This window comes from Mytilus galloprovincialis, chromosome 11, assembly GCF_965363235.1.
Source record: "Mytilus galloprovincialis chromosome 11, xbMytGall1.hap1.1, whole genome shotgun sequence".
NCBI lineage: Eukaryota > Metazoa > Mollusca > Bivalvia > Mytilida > Mytilidae > Mytilus > Mytilus galloprovincialis.
Genome location: NC_134848.1, coordinates 75,187,001 through 75,210,116, shown reverse-complemented (window position 1 = coordinate 75,210,116; position 23,116 = coordinate 75,187,001). Strand labels below are relative to the sequence as shown.

General features: G+C 31.1%; 1 protein-coding gene across 4 annotated transcripts in view; it reads right to left on the bottom strand.

Annotated features, from left to right (window-relative positions):
- Nucleotides 1-23,116, bottom strand: part of LOC143052809 (uncharacterized) — a 163,582-nt gene that overhangs the window by 133,906 nt on the left and 6,560 nt on the right. For all 4 annotated transcript variants that reach the window (XM_076225915.1, XM_076225916.1, XM_076225918.1 and 1 more), the window contains exons 2-11: nt 21,726-21,916; nt 20,706-20,777; nt 19,767-19,838; nt 18,550-18,621; nt 14,294-14,365; nt 12,798-12,869; nt 10,250-10,321; nt 6,026-6,097; nt 3,994-4,065; nt 1,531-1,602 (exon numbers count right to left, since the gene is read on the bottom strand). In XM_076225915.1, the coding sequence (XP_076082030.1) occupies nt 1,531-1,602; nt 3,994-4,065; nt 6,026-6,097; nt 10,250-10,321; nt 12,798-12,869; nt 14,294-14,365; nt 18,550-18,621; nt 19,767-19,838; nt 20,706-20,777; nt 21,726-21,916 (839 nt within the window). The remainder of the gene's footprint in view (nt 1-1,530; nt 1,603-3,993; nt 4,066-6,025; nt 6,098-10,249; nt 10,322-12,797; nt 12,870-14,293; nt 14,366-18,549; nt 18,622-19,766; nt 19,839-20,705; nt 20,778-21,725; nt 21,917-23,116) is intronic.

Sequence of the window (23,116 nt, the reverse complement as noted above, 5' to 3'; positions counted from 1 at the left end):
ACATAAATATTATTTTCAACCTGCATATGTATGTGATAGTTGCCGCAGTACATTTAGTTCTACCTTGTAATATTATCTTAGCTACAAGGCTGGCTATAAACTACTAATATTTGATCTTACTCTTAAATTCAAAGCGTGTATCATTGTAAAATATATACCTGCATATATGTAAGTAATATTTGCTGCAGTACATTTAGTTTTACCTTGTAACATTATCCTGGCTACACGCCTGTCTACAAACTACTGATATTTGATCTTACTCTTAAATTCAACGCGTGTAGCATTGTAAAATATCTCAACCTTATTCATACTTTCTAGGTTAACACAATGTTCATTGCGACACCATGGATTAAGTTTTTATTCTGAACCAATACTTAGAACAATTATCAATGATATACCGCAAGATCGTCATGCAATCGATAAAAAATCAAGAGAACACGATAAAAACACCAGGCATTTGTGGATTTTCATTAATCATGATTCACCAAAAGCCGAATATTTGAAAGCCAATGGTTTATAAAAACTGCAATAGCTGATTAAAAATTAATGAAGATTGTTCAAAATTGTACGTTCAATAATTTCATCTGCCGACATGATTGCAGGAAATAAAAAGTCGTAAATAAAAAAAAATCTGAAAGCAAATATTCAACAATTTTATGCCTTAACGTACAGTAAAAATATATTAATACTCAACCCTAACATACTATTTGGCTTAATGCGAGTTGATTAGTTTTCACCGTTTCTCCTAAATGATGGTCGTTTGGAACATATCAACAATGTATGATTGATAATTCTTTAACTTAATTTCTGCATACCATTATCAGAGGAACAAATGAAATAATATTTCTTGTAGTAAACTTTATATAACAACTGAGTTTATTAACATGGTTATGCATGTGCACAGTACTTTTAAAATAGCTTGACAAAAGTTCGTCTAAATACTTGAGTTACGGTCATCTTTCAAAGTTACGACCATCTTGTGTCGGTTACGACCATCATCCAAAATACTATAGTTGACATTACGACCATCACAAGTTAAAGTTACGACCATCATGCTCGAATTTTTGAATGACTGTTTTACGAAAATTGGAATAATTGTATGTGTCAAATTTGGTTTCAATAAGAATGCACTCACGATATGTGTATATGAGACAAGCGGTTTGACTCAAATGAGCCTTTTACTGCACGAAAATCGGAAAAGAAAAACTTATCCCTAGAGTTGTCTCCCATATGCAGATGGTCGTAACTTTTAGTTACGACCATCCGCTTACCACCAGTGAAATATGTCTTTGTGAGAAAAAGCTTGATAAGACATTCTGTTTTCTTGATAGTGTTGTATCAGATGTGGTCTTGCTAGAACCTTTACTGAGACTAATATTTTTTGTCACATTCTGTTTTATACTTATTTATGAAGACGGTAAATTTCTCGTGCAATGTTGTCACAGTTAACGTCTTTTCCATCGATTTTATATTGTGTTAGATTTAAATGATGCGTTAGCAACAATTTGACTTAAAATAACAGGTACTCACAAATATTTAAGACTTGGAAGATTCATAAAGGTGAATGATTCTATTGTAGATATAGTATTGTTATGCAGCCACCTGGAATGCAAAGGTTTAGTATAAATATGTTGAACAAACAGAACATTACTTAGAATTATATTGTTTGATACATATCACGTGACAAAAATATTCATCTAAGTAATTCAAAAAAGTTTATGATAGAATATGCGTTGTAGATTCAGCTATTCAAAGTTATATGTAGGGAAAATGTATTTCTATATTTCTGTATGTGTTATGTTATACATGTTAAAGATTACTACGAATAGCAGGAGTTGTGAGATACATGTATTAATAATAATAATAATAATAGAGCGTTCTTACATTTTGATGAAAGGTAGAACGAACGTGAAAAGCATGTATTACAATTGTATCATGACACTTCGTATCTATGCTTAATTCGATAAAAATAGTATTATTTCTAAATAAAACCTTTCTTTAAAAAAATAGAATACCGCAAATAAAACACGCATTTATTATAGAAAAACTAGTTTGAAATACACTTACGTCCGATACGTTACTTATTATGTAAACAACGATTACACACATTTGCGCGAAAACCGTTGAAGCATGCGTTTTACCATTAACATATGTTAATGATATCATAAGATGTTTACTATGGTCTGTTATCAATTAGCAATATTTTTAGTGACGCTAGATACGCAAATGATTTTTAATCATTCTTTACACGTCGTTAATTTGTTGTAATCACCTTAAAATGTTGGTCCAATCAATAGTACATCAATATCTTATAAAAATGTTAACATAAGTTTCAATTTACAAATTTATTCCGATATCCTCTTTGGATACACTAATATAATAATAAATAATAGTAACTCGAACAACCATGTGAAATCCAATTGCAATCCACTGGGTTGGGTTAACGTGCAGGATATTATCAACATTGAAACACATCCTCACAATCAACTTTGATTTAATTAAATAAATAGGTTCGGAAAAATATTCACGAGACAACAACCAACTAACATGATGGTGATCTTCAACATCAATGCAAATAAATTTGAATTTGAATTTAACACATACACTGTAGTTCACACTATATACCAAGCGTTTACTAATAGGAAGAAGACGATAAAACCTGGGTCTTTATTAAAATTAAAATTGTCCTTCTCTCTGACTGATCGATACATATAAGAATAAGGCGAAAATCTAGAATAGAAGGCTTGGGCTATGTCTGCTGACTAGAGACTCCCAGGTGCGCTCCATCCCTGAATCCGACCTTAAGCTCAACTTATAGATCAACTATGATATATATTGGTTTGTTCATTTGTTTAAAAATTACAACACCTAAATGTATGTAAAAAAAATAATCAACAATCTTGCACAATATATATATTCTCGATTGAGTAAAGACGAGTGAACAGTACACATGCTTGGAAGATTGATAAATACATGTGTCTCTGGCTGAAAAACAGACCAGCCTTTTACAGGTGAACGAACACAATACAATGGCGACAATGGAATATGATGTACAGTAGTTGTCCTTTGTTTATGTAATTTATACATGTTTCTCGTTTCTCGTTTAGTTTTTATATAGATTAGACCGTTGGTTTTCCCATTTGAATGGTTTTACACTAGTAATTTTTGGTCCTTTTATAGCTTTTTGTTCGGTGTAAGCCAAGGCTCCGTGTTGAAGGCCGTTCATTGACCTATAATTTTAAATACTTTTATAAATGGTTATTTGGATGGAGAGTTGTCTCATTGGCACTCTCACCACATCTTCCTATTTATATATATGTAAGTTGTAATTGATACCTCCTTTTGTTGTAAATTTAACCATTTTTTTAAAGTTGCAATGGATTTTCTACCTCGGGAATAGATTCCCAGCTGTAATTGGCAGAACTTTTAGGTATTTTGGTCCTAAATGCTCTTCAACTTCGTACTTAATTTGGCCTTTTAACTTTTTTGGATCGAGCGTCATGATGAGTTTTGTGTAGACGAAACGCACGTCTGGCGTAAATTATAAATTTAATCATGGAAACTATGATGGGTTTATTTACAACCATTTGGTCGATACCACTGCTGGTGGAGTTTTAATTCCCCGAGGGTATCACCAGTTATGTTGTCAGCACTTCTGTGCTGACATGAATTATCATTGACATGGTCATATTTATAAATTAACTGTTTACAAAACCTTTGAATTTTTGAAATACTAACGCTTCTCTTCCTCCGGAATTGATTACCTTAGCTGTATTTGGTAAAACATTTAGGAATGCTCTTCAACGTTGTACCTTATTTGGGCTTTTAAATCTTGTTTTTATTCGAGCGTCACTAGTGATTTTTTTGTAGACGAAACGCGCGTCTGACGTAAATGCTAAGTGTCATTCTGTTTTTTATGATGAGTTTATTTGTAATAGCTTTGTTGATAAATGAGTTACTAGTAAGGCAAAAATATAATTTAGCAAGACTTACAGGTCAAACAATTTGGGTATGTTGATAAACGTAGTTCTTTCTATTGACCGTATCTTGTTGGAAGAAAGCCTTCTAAAATGAGAAAACAAACGTGCTTTGCTGAAGCAAATACATGCAGTTAAACACAATAATTATAAACGCATACAAAGTTTACCGATGATTAGATAATGAACAAGGTACAATTGCAGTAATTTCTTCTCAATACAGAAATTTCAATATAGAAGATTTAGTATGTGGAGTATTCACATTCTAATAATAAGAGTACAATACTTTGATCAAGTTAATTTAAAAAAAAAACAAAAAAAACCTGAACAATGTCAAATATTATAAAGTATAATATAAATATTGGTTTGAACTCAGACACACAATACATCTAATCAAAATACCTAGCTGGCAGTATTCAGTACTCAACATCAGACATATATCTTAACGATATGGTATAGTCCGGAGTTTATACACGTTACTAATAATGTACATAATCATGCCTTCAAGTGTCATTCACACCATTTTCATCAGTGACGATAAACATAAAACTATACTTTACAAAACTACTGACGTGGTCCTTTGTATAGGTCTGATGAACCATCAATGGAAATAACATTTACAAAGCACAGTAGTCAGTTTCAACTGGTTAATTGTCTGAGCTACATTCCCCCAATTTTTGCATGAGTTATAAAATAATACTTTATGAGTTCAAAATGGAATTAATTGTTCATAATAACTGACGTTTTCTGTACACAACCTTTGTTGAATAGGATTGTAGAAAGTTTCGTATTGATTTCAAATAAACATATTGACACTTACTATCATCGAAGCGTTTTTTTTTCTCAATATCTGCTAACATTGTTGTCTGATTTTTTTTGTAATACAAATGCCGTTTATCTTAATGTACATTTGAAAATGATATGAAAAAATTAATCCCAAATAGCCAAACTAGGGGAAAATAATAAATCTGCAAACAAATCGAAATTTCTAGTCAAAAATTTGTTTATTATAGAGTATTACGAGCAATATCTGGTTGACTAATATGTATATATAATTTTGAAAAATAAAAAAAAACACTATATAAAGTAAATATCTCGAAATAGTAAATACTTCTTTTTCCAAGATTATTCGACAGTATCATTACGTCTCATACTTTTAAGAAAGGCAAACATTTCCTCTAATGGCAATAAATTCTTTTTAGAATACATTGACGACTTGTCCTTTGTTTACAATTCTAATTTTGTCTTGTTGTTTTAAGATTATCTATATATTCATACTTCAGACAGCCAGCGAATACCACAGAACAATATATTTTTTTCAGATGTAGCATGCACTTTTATATAACATGTATAATAGGCTGATGCGAAAATAAATGTCTATAACAGTTTGGTGTGGTGTTTGGCATTGTAATGAAGGCACGAAAAAAATTTCACGAGATAACAACCAACTAACATAATGATGAAAACATTCCGTTGAATTATCTGCAGGATCTAATATATAGCTTAGCTATCTTTTGTATTGTATCAATCATATGTTTTAGAATGCTATTCTCTGTGGCCCATTTATCAAAGTCATACATCATGTACATACTCTTAGAAATTTGTTTGGAGAGCCACATCGTATAATTTAGTTTATTTGTCAAAAATCAGACATTTTGCTTCCACGATTGAATTGTTTGTAATTTTGTCTAACAAGGCCCTTTCATTATATTATGTGTTTTGCTCATTATTCAAAGCTTTCAGATGACCTTTATCTACTTCGACCAATATGTTGTCGCAGTTAACGTATTTTCTACCGAATGCAAAAATTAAAACAATCGGTTTTCTTGATAGTATTGTATCATATGTTGTCTTGCCACAATCTTTACTAGGATTGATAGGTTTGTCACATTCGAGGTTGTACTTATTTATGAAGGTGGTAAGTTGACATATTTTAAATTTCTCGTTCAATGTTGTCATAGGTAACATCTTTTCGACTGGTTTAATGATGTGTTAGCATTAAACTATGCGTTAATAATAATCTCCCTTAAATATCTATTGGTACTCACAAAACTTGAAGACTTGGAAGATTCATAAAGGTCGATGATTCTATTGTAGATATTTCATTGTTTTGCAGCCCCCTTAAATGTGAAGGTTTGATATAAATGTGTCTTTTAACAAACAGAACAGTAAACATCATTCTATTTATTGGTGAAATACATATAAAAGTATTCATCTAAGTAATTTCAAAAGGCGTATAAACAAATAGGTGTGGTAGACTCAGCTAATCAAAGTTATAGAAAAGGAAAATGTATTTCTATGTTTGTGTCTTTGTTATACATGTTAAATATTAATAAGAATAATAACAGGAGTTGTGAGATACATGTCAACAATAATAGAGCGTTCTCACATTTTGAGCGTCACGGATGAGTCTTATGTAGACGAAACGAGCGTCTGGCGTATTCAATTATAATCCTGGTACCTTTGAGGATAAACTATTCACAAAACATCGTGTGTTTCCTTGTTTTCATATTCATATTTCTAGTTTTATACAAACAGTAGGTACCACATCTAATCAATCTTAAATTAGCAGAGTTATCAGTCACAATCGTTTTATGTATAATTATAAAAAAAATATGCGTTCTATTGAGGCAATCGGTAGCAATTACGTTTTTTAGATGTATTGGTTTCACACATCTTGTATTTACTTTCATTCGCCATCAACATTTTTATTGTATATTTCAACGTCTTATGTTCAATTTGTTTAGCAGTCTACTGATTAAAACATATAATATTCCATGTATTCACAAATATCGCAGATTTGGAAGATTCCTCAGAGCGAAAGGTACTATTGCGGACATTTCTTTGCAATACAGATATTTCAAAATAGAAAATTATATATTTGGATATTGTTCATTCTCGTAATAACAGTACAGCACTAAGAAATGTAGCATTTTATCAAGTTAATGTTGAGAAATATAAAAAGCTGAAAAATGTCAAACATTATAAAGAAAAATATCAATAATGTTTTGACCTCAATAACATCATACATATAATAATGTTAACCTAGCTGGCAGCATTTACTACTTAGCATCAGACATCTGTCTTAATGATAGTGTATGGTTCCAAGTGTAACGAAGGTAAATACATGTACATACACATGTATATATGTATGATTCACACATTTTTTTTTTATCAGTGACGTACAACCTAAAACCATACCACACAAACACACCTGACGAGGTCCGTCACATAGGTTTGAACCTCTTATGAAAAGAACACTTATTGTATCAGCTATATATTTCCCTTATGTTTGCAAGAGCTTAAAATGATTTGCACATTTTGAATTTGATTTTAATAAATGATAACGAAAGATGATAATCAAAAATGAAATTAAGTCTTTACGATAGCTTATTAATATTCAGTTGGATAAACCTTCAATGACGTTTCGACATTTCCATTGTTCAAATAATAAAATTAAAATGTGAAAGGTTATATGCGTCCTTGGTAAAACATGCGACTGATTTATCATAGAATGTGTGAAGCTCATTAAATGCATCTGAATAAAATCATTGAACAAACAGATATACACGATGTTTTAATTCAAACGCAAACTACAGTTTTTCAGTACTCATTTGTCAATTTCGAACCTTTTAACATCGTCCACAATCGCACATATAATTTATTATGCTAGCCAGATGACGTATTCTTAAAAAAAATCTTTTGTTAAATAGGATTGTAGAAAGGTTTGTGTTCATTTTAAATATATATATTGAAACTATACTATCTTTGATGCGCTTTATTCTCAATATCTACTGGTATTGGTGTCTAATTATTGCTTAAATAAAAATGATGTTTACGTATTAGAGAATTGATAAGAAGTAGTGGATTCGTAAACGATAATAGACGATCGTCTTTAGTCGCTTTAGTCGCGAGTTGATTATTGTTTACGAATCCACTACTTTTTATCAAATCGCTAGCTTAACCCATTTCTAGTAAAACTGTTTTATGATTTGACAATAATTCAACGGAATTTCATAAAAATAATTTAGTATTTTGTCTTTTTTATTCTATAATAGCTGGAAATGATTAGATCCACACGGTTCACAATTATATTAAATTTAACATAAGTTCAATTTAACTTAAATGGGTTGTTATTTCCCCTTTTTGATACCAGATTTTATATCTGTATAGAAGTATTTTATTTAATGTTTAATTATTGCAAATTATATGATTAAACAGATTTTGGTAGTTATGATTAATTTAAAAAGACATATAATTAAGATACAGAATTTATTTATCTTTTTTGGAAGGTAACAAAAAATTAATTACCAAAATTTAGAAACCTTTTATATTAACATATATACATGTAGTATTTAACAACCTAGCATTAGCAAATGCATGGGCTATTTAGCCAGCCAAGGTCCTTAAAATTCCATTGGTTGTAATTGCATGACATCTACAATCATGAATAGTAAGCATTACAAAGTCTAATAAACAAAAGCAGTAGATAATGCCTCAATACTACCATTTTAATATGCTCCAGTTGATGAGGAAATACATAAAATTATTAATTGCAATTGAAAAAGAACTTATATTTTATGTGGACTGTTTCCCTTTCATTATGTTTATATTACCTTAACGTTATTACATTTGGCATCCATCGCCGATCAGGCAATATATATAGAATAATACATGGCAAAATCCGTATCGCATGCTGTATCACCACGAGAAACCAAAATCAGTCCCGAGGGCCGAAGGTCTCGAGGGCTGATATTGGTCGAGTGGTGATACAACATGCGATACGGATTTTGCCATGTATTATTCTGTATATCATATATTTTAATAGAATCAGATTTATGGGATATCCATGTTTTGTTTTAAATCGTCTGAAAATATAAGCTAGCAAAGACCCATTGGTGGACATCGGCTGTTTTCTGCTCTATGGTCGGGTCACACATTCCCCATTACCATTCTCAATGCTATTATGATTTTCCTGTATTTTTCCAGCTGACTTGTTTTTTAATAGACATCCTTATTTGCTTAATATCCACATGGTAATGCCCCCTATAATCTTATTACATTCTCAATATATATATGTTAAAGACCATGTATTAAAACGCATCCACTAACGATAATGTCCTATTATTTCAACTAAAATTAACATTTATCAAATAAATATAAGATGTAGAAATGTTTAAAGTTTAATTGTTTATTTAGCGATGATATCATTCATGATCATTTTAATTAGCTGAAGAGGTGCACAGCAAGACAAATATTTCTTGAAAAATTTGATATCTACATGTATTCCAACCCAAATTTAAACCGTAAAAATTTGCATTTGTGTTTGATCCATTAGGTAATGAAAACACACGAAAAAACTTCACGAAAATTATGACCAAATAAACAATAAAACTTCATACATTTATACATCTTATTGTGTCTTTTATTTATATATAAAAATCGCTCTTAAAGTTACTTGGTAATAATTTTTGGAAAAAATAACGTTGAAATGATAGGACATATTTTGAGTGGGAACTCATTTTATTCCTATGCCAGGAAATACAGCAACTGAACGTCAGAGGTCATGCGAACGTTGACGTCATTTGAATTGTGACGTCATGTCAGGTATGCGATACGGGTTTTGCTATGCGATACGGGGTATGCGATATGGGTTTAACCATGCGATACGGGGTATGCGATATGGGTTTAACCATGCGATACGGGGTATGCGATATAGGGTAGGTGGTACAGACTGGAAAAAAAACCTTTATTAGATATACAAAATTGCTGTATTTTGTACTAAACATATGATACAGTGCAAGGTTCAAACCTGGTAGCCGGAATTAATTTTTTTATTGTAATTTTTTTCTTGACTAAAATATTGTTTTAATCTAATAAAATTGAGAATGGAAATGGGGAATGTGCCGAAGAGACAACAACCCGACCATAGAAAAAAAAACAACAGCAGAAGGTCACCAACAGGTCTTCAATGTAGCGAGAAATTCCCGCACTCAGAGGCGTCCTTCAACTGGCCCCTAAACAAATATATATTATATTTCATTTTTCATAGATGATTGATGATTTTGTTCCTGATTTTACATTCAAAGAAGTAATTTGACCTCAAAACCTATTTATGTTTAAAAAATGTCATTGTGTTCATACTTATTTAGATAAAATCACACATTAAAAATTAAATTAGGTTTATTAAATACAACCAGTACTCTATAAGCCCCTCTGTATTTGTCACAACTTATCAAAAATGAAAATATAAAAATCAGATGATGACTTACAATTGATTCAAGTTTGTCATGTTGATAAACGTATACCTAACTAATGATCGTATCTTGTTCTGATATAGTTGTCTAAAAAGAGAAAACAAACTTGCATCCCTGTAACACAATGCAGTTGAACAATATGTTAATTAAAGCAACAGCAGTTTACTAAATCTATTGAAAACCATTCAAAGTAGCATACATACTGAAGGAATTGCTTTAACTACACGCGTAAGAAGAATCGATGCTTCAACTCGATACGCGTCTGTTGCTTAACCTGTATTGCCAATAAAAGGTTGTTTACATGAAATAATACCAAAACACGTGATAAGATAGATTGATGATCTAAAACAACGAGTTTGAATCGACATACTGCCATGTTTTGACAATACCGACAATCACTTTTAGATATTGCAATATTGAACTCTTTATTTGCAACGATCGAATGCTTTTCATCGGAAAAAGTATTTTCAAAATACGTCAAAACTTAAAACTTGAAGTTTTGGCCACAGTATATATAAGTGTTATACTACACATATTAACTAAAATTAAATTTGCATGTACTGTTATCTAATATATCAGTTTTTACTCTCTCACGAAGATATAGTAATTCAGATTTTTTCTAGATCATGCTGATTCCTCGCAATACCTTTATTTGAATCATCTTTACAATAAGTAACTTTGTCTGCTTTTTCTGTTTTTATTTGAATTAATAAGGTTTATCACGATTCGTCGTGCATCAACATATTGCTAACTGGATCATCATATAGTCTAAGTAGTGGTCGTGTATTAACGTTTCGTTGTTATTTTCTCAACAACAAAACATAAAGCTCTTTAACAGACCGAATCAATCCTAATGTAAGCCTGTTATAGGTTGCACTTTGTAAATACAACTGTTTCTCAAACCACGCCTCTTTTGGGGAGTATTCATAGAATATTAATTTTGTTTACATACTGGTTCCCAGTTATGCTCTCTGTGTTTCATCTCATAGAGACATAACTTGGGAATGTTACCAGTAAATATACATGTGCATATTGTTTACATTAAAATCTGTGCTAACCCTTCATTCGAGGTAGAGGTAGTTATGAAAATTAATGGTAGTCTAAACTCTGAAAAGTTCAGGACATATGAACGTTGAAAACATGCCGCACAGCCCTATATTTTGACCTTTGAAAAAATTGTAGTGCATATGAACTTTCATTTCTAGGATAAGATTTTTTTTTTAAACTGCATAGTAAAAGTGGTACAGTTTTAGCCGTAAAATGATTGTATGGGAAATTGCATTGTCAATATTTACAGAAATGCAACCTATACTTTATGTATTATGTATCTCCCTCATGCAAAACTCTGATTCATTGCCCGGCGTTAGTTATACATTTAGGTCTTTTTTGTTTATATCTCTTGATATTTGTTATAACCTTTGGATTTATTCAAATAGTTTGGCCTCCAGCATCACTGAAGGGTAATTGATTTTCTAAATGCGCATTTGGTGCAGACAAATTGATACAGAATTTGTCACGTTATAAATATTGCCTATTGTTGAAGGTCTCAAGTGTATCTTAGCATAGTTGCAACCAAAGACTATACAGATTTCTTCGTTTCTTTTTAAATTGCGAATGGAAACGATGAATGGTTTTCAAATGTTTTATTCTTAAACAAGTTTTTTGGTAATGTCAGTTTCAGAGAATGTATTGATTTTAATCAGAGTGATTCCTTGCGTAGTAAGATTTATCCCTCACTTATATACTTGAATCTCAGTTGGCCATTCTTTTTTATGAAGCAAAAAAATACCAAGATTTTCAATTTGCTTTTTAGTAAAGTGTATAAAAGTCAAATGTGTAAATACTATTACAAGATGAAAGAGTCTTAGATTGTATGTACTCTATAATATCTCTGGAGCCACATCTAAATCCCACCACGTCTAGAATAAGCAGTTTCACAATGCATGTTAAGCTCGATTTTGATTACTGCTCACTTAGTTGTTCATAATTTAGAAAGAGGTTTAATGAATCACTTGAAAGACCGAGCAATAATCTTTTGATTAATTAGGATTTCTTTTCTGGTCAGTGTTGTTGGGGTATATGTTGAGTGTCCAAGTGAATTGGCAATACTTAGTTCCTTCAACAAGCAGTTTATGGAATGATATTTATCCAAAAAACTATGTTGTTTGGTGCTTTATATTCAAGGACAACAACATATTGTTTTAGAGGTAGGCTAAGTGTTTTGCAACATATGGGTCTTTAAATATTGACATAACTTTGCTATTGATAGCCCCACTTCGTTTCATAATTCTGATTTGTATCAACGACCAAACAACATTATATCATTCGGATATAGTATCTACGTCTGCTTTCTCGGGTTTAGCCCATTGCCTGGCATAATCCTCGACTGAATTCATCAGCATGTGATGAATTCTTGTTACTCATGTTTGCGTATGTGGTATATCTATATGCAATTTCGTTTTTCGTTCACAAGTTTTAAGTGTTTTTGTTTTAACTTTCAAAGTTTGGTTCTTTAAACAGCCTGTTGATTAAAATCAAAATAAACAATAAATCAGGTACTCACAAATAATGCAGATTAGGAAGATCCACAAAAGCAAACGGTTCGATTACAAATATTTCATTGTAATTCAAAAACCTGAAAAAAACATATTCTAAATATGAAAAAAACAACATAACACTACAAACTGCTGCAATAGATTCAACATAATACTTCAAACTGTTTCAAACTGCTGCAATAGATTCAACATAACACTTCAAACTGCTTCAAGCTGCTGCAATAGATTCAACATAACACTTCAAACTGCTGCAATAGATTACATGTAATAATATCTTTTTAAACAAATAATCTAAGTATTTTTGTAAAGATAAACAAATTATAAAGTAACTTAAATAACATAAATATGAAATTGACCTTAATAAAACCATGTATCTAACCTTCACAACCTAGACGACAGCACAACGCTTGCAAAAATTACAAATTTCAATAAGCATTGTAACAGTCAGACAGAAATATGCATTCGTGAACTTTTCGTTTTGTTTGATTTGTAGATTATAAACATTGATTTATTAGAAAATGTTTAATTTGTGTGATGTCAATCAGTTGTTTGTGTATATAGTGATTACATTGTAAAACACTAGTGACTGTTGTAATCAAAATTACCAAAATGTTAACCTATTATATAAATTTATATTGAGCAAAATACTGAGATTTATTGCAACTGCCATACAAGGGGTTAAGCTAGATATACAACCAGGTTTATTACAACATTTTCAAAACGAGGAAATGTATGTAACAAGTAAGATATTCCATTTGTTTGATTTGTTTGCACTCATTATTTTGCCATTTGATAAGGAACTTTTCGATTTGAATTTTCCAGCGATCTTTCAGTTATTTTGCTTCAAGTATGCTACATTGTACCTCTTTGCTAAGTGTTAAATAATTTTAAAAAATCATGATTTTAACTTGATCATGCTGATCCTACGCGATATCGTTTTTTGAATCCATTTTGGAATACTAAATTAAGCAGACACAATTATTTATTAGCTTGCTTGTTTTGTCTTTATTTTCAGATAATAAGGTATATCCCGATGTCTTGTAAACCAAGTTCTTACATCACATTTTGAAAGCATATCCAGTTAATGTTTCGAAGTATATATGCTGACGGATACTGAATACACATAAACATAACTTAACAAGGGCTTTCTAAGAGTGTAAATCAAGCTTGAAATAAGCCTGCTACTATAGTGTTATAATTTGTATTGTCAAAGTTCTGTTTACCGAATATTTAATGCAGCATGTGTCATTGGGCAATACAGCACACTTCAAAGTTTTGTTTTTCGTTCATTAGTAAGTAAAAAACAGTCAGTTGAGTTGAAAGCATATCCAGCTAAAGTTTTCGAATTATGAGTTTGCTCATCTTCAACCGTCTTACAATAACATTTCATATTTATTTTATTTACACACGGTCAAGTTTTACGTGTTTTGTTTTAACTTCAATGTGTGGTTCTTTAAACAGTCTGTTGATTAAAATCAAAATAAATAATAAATCAGATACTCACAAATAATAGAGATTAGGAAGATCCACAAAAGTAAACGGTTTGATTACAGATATTTCATTGTAATGCAAATTTCTGAAATAAACATATGTTGAATATGAAAAAACAACATAACAATTTAAACTGCTGCAATTGATAGTAATAATTTTCTAAATAAATAATCTAGTATTTTTGTAAAGATAAAAAAAATATAAAGTAACTTAAATAACATGAATATGAAGTTGACCTAAATGAAACTATACATCTAACCTACACAGTCTAGAAGACAGCACATCGTATACAAAAAATACACACGAGCATCTTTCAAAAAGCATTGTAGCAGTCAGACTGAAATATACGTTTGTGAACTTTTCGTATTGTTTGATTTGTAGTTTATAAACATTGATAAATTAGAAAAATGTTTAAGTTGTGTGATGTTAATTGCAACAAAAACGACTAAGTAACAAGAACCCCATTACAATTGGGGGTTATCTCAGGTGCCCCGCGGAGAACGCAGTTTCTGCTCCATGTGATAGTACAAACCCGGTAAGTCGTATTCCGTAGGTCACATCGAATATTTGCGCCCTTAATTTCATGCAATAACATGATGCAGGCGTGTATTTTGTGCGTGCCACTTTTAATGATATCATATTCTTAAGCATTTTGTTTTTTAATCTTCAATTGACTACATACACTGTTTAGTAAAAAATGGCTTTCAAAAATATCAGTGTGCGATATATTCGAACAGTGGTGTCAATAAGATGTGGATTCTCAAAAATTCTAAATATCTACTAGATCGCAATCTCTGTAATTTTGAAACAATACTAAAACCTTAGATTTTAGACTCTGTACATACTTGAATTGAAAAATCCACTTCACTTTCTCATTAAACAAAGTTGGTAGATCATAGGGAATCATATAAATAACATGTATAAGTTTCTTGTTTTGGGTTACGATACTTTCTTTGTGGTGCAGAGACACACTGATTCTATCAGAAAATACACTGAATATGATATTATCAAAATGCTTGATTTTTTTAATCGGCAATGTATTTTTAAATTTGAGGATTGACATTTCTACAAACAGATGGTAATGCAAATTGTGCAACCATTCTGTTCGACATGTTTGTGTACTCGTCCGAAGCAAAATTGATTCAAAACATTCTAAAAGCTCCTTGCGAAGTTTATTAAGTGTTCTTGCATCTCATTCATCCAAGTGAGATTGTTATTAATGATACTACTGATAATAGAAGGACTACTTCATGTTTGACCCTTTTCTAAATATTGACACAGAGGAAAGACTCCCCGGAAAAATCTATGACAAATGGGATGATTATAGTTATCAAAGGTACCAGGATTATAATTTTGGTACGCCAAACGCGCGTTTCGTCTACATAAGACTCATCAGTGACGCTCATAGCAAACTATTTATAAAGCCAAACAAGTACAAAGTTCAAGAGCATTGAGGATCCAAAATTCCAAATAGTTGTGCCAAATACGGCTAAGGTAATCTATGCCTGGGATAAGAAAATCCTTAGTTTTCGTAAAAATGTTCGTAAAAATTTTGTAAACAGGAAATTTCAACTCATTATTATGAACAATATCACGAATTGGTTCATCTATACGAATTGTCTGTGTATAAATCGACCAACGACATTTTTATCACGGCTTGGATGGTTTTTTAACAGCTACATGTCTGTCGTCAGTCTGCTAATTACCGAACGTGACATATTCCGTTGTATGACCGTTTTGTCAAGTGTGTATTGCCATCCGACTTGTCTCAGCATTAATAAATAAGGCATTGTCGTATAAACGGGAGGTCTGGCTAGCCATCCAACTAGGTTCAACATACCTCTTTTCTTAAAATGTCCTGTGTCAAATCAGGAATATATCAGTTGTTATCAAATAATGTATTGTTATGTATGCTGGCATTTGTTATTTTTTCACTTCAGTGATTACGTTATTTCGTTGATTTCCTCTTGTATACTTCCCTCAGTTTTAGTTTGTAACATGGGTCTGTTTTCTTGCAATCGATTTGTGACCTTTGAACAGTTGTAAACTACTGTTGGCTTTATTCAGAATTATAGAAGTGCTTAAAAGCTGTGTTTCCACAGACGGCGGGGACTTTTTAGGGCAATCATTTGAGTTTTTCCGAACTAATACTCAAATTTTGAGAAAATTGTGCTGTTTATCAAAATCACGTTTTAAATATTTAAAATTTGAGTTCAGTATGTTACTGTAAATACATTTAAAAAATCCGAATATACAATAACGTTGATATATATGGAAAGATGCACTTATTCGTTTTTGACCATTTATCTTATTGTGACCAAAATTGCGCAGTACGATTTTAATACGACCAGATAGCAAGAAAGTACAGTTGTTTTATGTGTTATTCAAACAGTTGGCATATGTACTTCCTTGCTATCTGGTCGTATTAAAATCGTACTGCGCAATCTTGTGGGTTCTGAAGGTACAATACATTCCTTAACTAAAACGTAAAAGAGACTTACAAATTGCTACTGACCTATGAGGCATGTAATTGCTTTTCATTGCTATTGTCTCTAACTCTTAACAAAGCAACCCTTTCTACAATTCTGAATCAAGCTTGGTATTATCCTGCTATACCCTTGTTATACTGTGTGTATAGTCGTTTTCACAAACATTACTTATCAACGTCCTGTTTACCGCAAAAGCGGGATGTTGTAGTGTGCTATAGGGCGTGTTTACGGTATTTTGGGGGTTATTGTTTTATCTTATATTAGGCAGATTTGATTTTCGTTAGATTTTTCCAGATTTTGTCACATACTGTGAAAGCCGATTGTAGCAGTTTTCTTTTTTTTTTGCGATATAGATATTGCTCGTTATCAAGCATAACCATGACATTTATAAAGAAATATCCATATTCTTTCGAGATTTTCGTCGCTTCTAAATATATCCGATATATTATTCACAAGTAGTTCGTTAATTTAAATCAAAATAAATAATAAACTGAAATTCGCAAAAGTGAACGATTCTATCGTTGATATTTTGTAGCTGAGCAGATATTTTAAAAGACAATATTATGTATGTTGCAAATGGTCATTTGAAAACACTTTGTTTAGTATAATATTACGAAACGTATAAGCTTAACCCTATCAAAGATTTATTATGAATAAACAAAACGTTAATTAAACCTAAACCTGGGTAACTCATACATCTCAATAGTTATCAAAGGTACGTGGCATATAATTTCGTAAAAGAAGTAACCCTAATGCAACATTTCGTATTAGAATTGACCAATTTGTCCCAACAACATGTTTAGCTGTTCATTGTTCCAAGTATACACAAGATTTAAAAAATTGTCCAAAGCATGATATTTGTCAAACCAACAGGACAGAACAATCCAGATATCTAGCCATGCTGTAGACTTAACAGATGTATCAACAAAGGAGCAAGTTGCTCACCATCTTATATATAAAAAAAACATAGTTTTTAACTGTCGAATACACGACGACAGTCACTATCTCATTTGTATATTAGAAAGATGTCTTTATATATTTTATGATTTTGAAATCACAAAATAAACATAAAATTATGTGAAATAAAATTCGGTCTATAAAAAGCACCTTTTTGTGAGCCAAAATTAGTAACGTATTATAGAATACCATTCGATAAAGTGAACCAAAAAAAAACCCCCAAAAATAGAATTTTATAGAATTCTGGAAAGTAATGCATAACTGAGAGATAAAAAAATATTTCTAGTATATATATTAACACCAACTAACAGTACATTATTGTTGGTATCAATCTAGTTAATATTGTCGCACCTATTTGTTTGCTGATTATATACATTTTGGAAATACATTAACAGTGCATCAGATTTGGTATCAATCCAGTGTGAGAAAACAGGCATCGACAAAGGATCGAATAGTACCCTCAGGGATTAGCGACACCATTATTTATATTCACCTAGTTCTAAAACAGGAAGGGATGATGAAACTATCGGGCCTTTACAGTTTACCTGTAATGGTGTTGACCTAGGGTTAGTCAAAGAAATATATGTAATGACATGTGCTCGTCCGAGCTCTTTTATGAATTTACTTTTATAACAACAGCTCAAACCTTAACTTTTGAAATGTATCTAAAAGCATAAAAAAGCAATCGCAGCTATATGATCAAAAGGATCTCAAACTTATCGAATAAAGCTAAAATCGTAATGACAATACATTTATGTGTTAATCATAAGTTAATAAAATTAGTTGAAGTAAACAAGACAGAAAAATAATTATCTTGACTCACAGATAAAACAAGTTTGTCATATTTACAAACGTATTGATCGCTATGGACTGTATCTTGTTGTGTTTAAGTTCTCTGAAAAATAAAGCATGACTGTGTCACTATTATGTATGGCAGGATAGAAGATCAAATATTATGGATATACAATAATTTCACAAACAGTTGCTATCTGCTTTGCTTCTGCAAAATATAAATGGCATTGACTTTAAAACCGACATTCGAAGATGTAAAGAAGACTGTCATTTGAATAAACTGGTTTAATAAAGGATTGCATGATACTAAGAACAGAACAATTTGTGCTGATGTAAATAAATAATTTTATATATATATATTTCCGAATACAATGTTGATTAATTTCCTTATAATAAATTGAACGGAATTATGTACAAAATACTGAATTAATTCTGCTAAAATATACCATGTTATAAGTAGATAGCTCCGTTATTTGATTAAATGTAGTAATTAGCATTCATCTGTAACATCAGAATGCAGATATTTATTTATTTGGTTGTTCTGTTTCAAGTTATAACATAAAATTCAGATAAACAAGTGTATCATACTCTTAGCGTAATGATTCATTAAAATGAAACAGAATGGGTTTAATAAAGTATCGTAATCAAATGAGAACGATTAAATGCACTAAATATATCATTCATTAACTCTGCTGTAGTTTTACAGCAATGGATTTTTCAACTTTTATTCAACAATGTGCATTTGAATTAAGTTGGAATAAATATACAGTCTTTCATTTTATTCTGTGCTTGTAGTTCGTTTGATAAGCTGTTACAATCGAACGTTAAGTCATTACCTCACTAAAATTGTCTGATGATTGAATAGGTATATTGTTCAGTCAGTCGGTAAATACTTATCATTTTGAGTATTGATTATTATTGAAATGTTTTCAGTGTTTAAAGGTTGAAATTGTTTTAGCTAATCGCAAAATTGTTGGCAGCGTGTTCCGTAGACTTGTGTAAATGTGTTATATATGAAATTAAAACAACGCATCATGAATTAGTATTACTTAAATGTATTTCAGTTGAACTTTGTCTCATTGACAATCATGACATATCTCCTTGTTTATAAGGTTTTATATGATCGTAGTATTATGGAACAAATGTTATTGTGTGGTTGAAAATTGTTCCGCACTTGTATTGTCTGACCAAACGCCTTTGAATATTTCAAATGAGATTAACAAGTGAACATTTAACATATATACTTACATTCTATACAGTCGTTCACAATGTACAAATGTGTTTTCCGGAATGTCAATAATCGAATTGTTGTTGATGTAGCTAATATAAAACAGAAAATAATTCATTTTTAAAAATCGAGAATTGATGTATCGTTTAGAAAATCAAGTAATATGCAAATACTTTGTTTATTTATAAAACCTGTTCAATTACAAATACTTGGGATTTAAGGCATTACAAAAAATGTTTACTGAAGGAATATAATCAATGTAAGCAACTTAATTTGTTTAAAGTTGTTAAAACATGCGTAATTCAAATTTGCAGAACCTTTTTAAGGATGTACATGTCAGTACTAGAGACTATATGTATACGTGAAACAGATTAAACACAAAGTCACACAACCGTATTGTTATGCAAGTATACACTTTGTCATTTTGATTTTAATCATAATACCCTCCGCCGATGGTGAAACACTTCTAAACTAGATTTTTTTTTTTTGGACATTCCTTGCCTATTGTTTTGGGAACTGTTGTTCCTATAATATATGCAATTCAAACACATTGACGTTACTTGACTATTCTGAAGAAATGCGTCTCTTACACAAGACGAATTATAAGTAAATGGTCTGTAAATGCACAATCAACAGAACATAGACCCAACTATTAGTATTTTAAATAGGTCATCATATGCAATAGAGCTTTAAACCGAATGATGTTTCAAAATTTAAATCTAATTTAGAATGCAAAATAACACAATGTTACACATGTTACAGATATTAACATTAATAAATACATCTATTATTAGATCGTTTGTAACTCTAAGTTTTTAATGAACATGTTAGTTGTTGTAAAAGGATTTGAAAACTGAATTACTGAATATCATACATGTAATGTACATTACAAACATACTGAATACATGTGGTACCAATTATATATGTAATATGTCACAAAACTAATTGTATGTACATACAGGTACTGTAACTGTGGCATCTCTTTACAAAACTGAATATTTATTTCGGTTATGTTGTTCAACTGGAGATCTCTAGAAAAAAAAATCATCAAGTTGCAGTACTATTAATGCACAGTTCTGTTGGTTTGGGTTTTGCAATTCAAAGTGACAGCTACATAAGATTTACCAATATAAGATTATATTTCATTTAAAAAAAGTATGATATCGTTGGAAGTGACAAGATGTTTCTACTAAATGTGGCAAAAAGGAATTCATGGCGGATATTGTAATGTGAATATTCATATTGAATAAACAGAATATAAATATTTGGTGTGTTTTCAGTCTTATTTTTTTCCCAATTTTGTGCACAGCTTAATTGAGGTTATAGAGCTGTAATTCCAGTAACTACTAGCAGTCCTTTAATTATTGATGTATCATTGTCATTTTCTGAGTTTCCTTTGTAACCTTTTCTGACATCGGCTTCGGGCGTCTTTTAAAATGAGTATCTCAAGGAATAATACAGTTTGTGTCTAAATTCTGTATTTGTTAGAGGTATAGGGGCGGTTGAGATCTAATAACATATGTTTAGCCCACCCCATTTTTGCGCTTGTTCAAAGTCAGGAGCCTCGGGCGTTTGTTAGTATTTAATGTTTTATAATTTTAGTTTATTGATATATTTTAGAGTTTGGTATGGCGACCATTTTCACTGAAGTAGTACACATTGTTATTTATGCATCAGCTGAGTCCCACTTCAAGGTGCAATATGTACTTGCTGCATTAAAGGTCCATTTTTTACCGTCGTCTATTTTCTGATCTTCGGCCGGGTTATTGTCTCTTTGACATATTCCTCCTTTCCATTCACAATTTAATGTTACTTGTTTTTGTTATCTGTTTTACTCCCTCGGTTTGAAATGCGTCCCAAAATCTTTAGAGTCAACGTTAGAACAAAAGTTATAAAAGATTCATATTTTATTACTATTATGCACGATATATGAGCCACAAGACTTATTCATATATTCATACAATCATATGTGTACTTACAGATTATACGTATCATTAGGAAGTGCTGGAATGCGTCCCAAATATTTAGAATGACAGTTAATGTTAGAGCCTGACGAATCATCAACACAAGCACAAGTCGACGGACATGTTCCTTTTACTAATACAGTACTGACTACGGCAAAAAAGATGAGAAAGCTAATGTCAATGCTCATTATAATCATTTTACATCGCTGAAAAAAAAATCACATCATGAACACATTTACAAAATAAGAAATAAGAAAAGATACTTATTTAGTCATAAACAAAATTTTTACAAACGTAGACTTGGTTCGAAACAGATCGTTGTATCGGTCTCATTCTTTATTTAGTTTGAATGTCTGTAAGGCATCTATCATGAATATTACCTCTCTTTTATGTGAATATAGACTGTAACTGTTTATTTGATACAGCAATTTAGTGTAAAAGAAAAGTTAGTAATGATAAGCGTATAGGCCTTTAGTCTATTGTATATGTTCTAGTGGAGCGGCGAATGTTTGAAAAGTCGCTTAGTTAACGAGTTTAAATTACCTAAATACCTCATTGAACTTTATTGTCTTAAATTGTCTATCGATTATCCAGCTTTAGAAAAATGGGTGTCGTAAATATCATATGTGGTACAAATGACGTTAAAAACAACCGTTACTGACGTTACTCAACTTGCAACGAATTCCCACTGTGTTTAAGTAGTCATTTATGTGAGGCACAATGCATCAGAAAATGGTTAAACACAGCACCGACAAATCTCCGTTTTTTTACCTAGCATTATTTGCACGTGCAGTATAGATGTGTTTTGAAGGTACAACAGTAAAGCCATCGTATAATACATCAATCGACCCAATTTACTTTTTAAAGTTATTCCGTAAGTAGATAAATATTTGTGTAAATATCTGCTTTTAATTTGCATTTTAAGTCTGGATTTTTGAAACACATTTACCGACACTGTTGTGTTTTCTAGTTATACGCGATTAAACGAAGGTCATTTGTAATCATAATCAAGCTAGTTTCTTGTTCATTTTATAATTTCCGAACACTTTTGAATTATTTTGTTGAATTTAACTGAGACAGTGAATATCATTGTAGGGTTCGTTTGGTTTTCAGGTGTGTTTAATTTGTTTGTATTCAAGTAAATGGACAATTTCACTGTCTCATTAAAACTGGCTCCCTCCGATGTCAATAACAGGCGGGTAGTAGTTGGTGTTATCTGCATTCGGGTGTTAATGAAACGTTAGTTATTTCAACAGAATCTTGATAAAAAATGTCAGTAATATGGTGCAACAAAGAGACGTGATGATTTGTTTGGTATTTAAATGAATTATGTAATGACAAAGGAACTGAATCGATCGTATTTAGTTTTAAAGGTCCTGTAATAAAAGCTGCACAAGTAAGCAGAA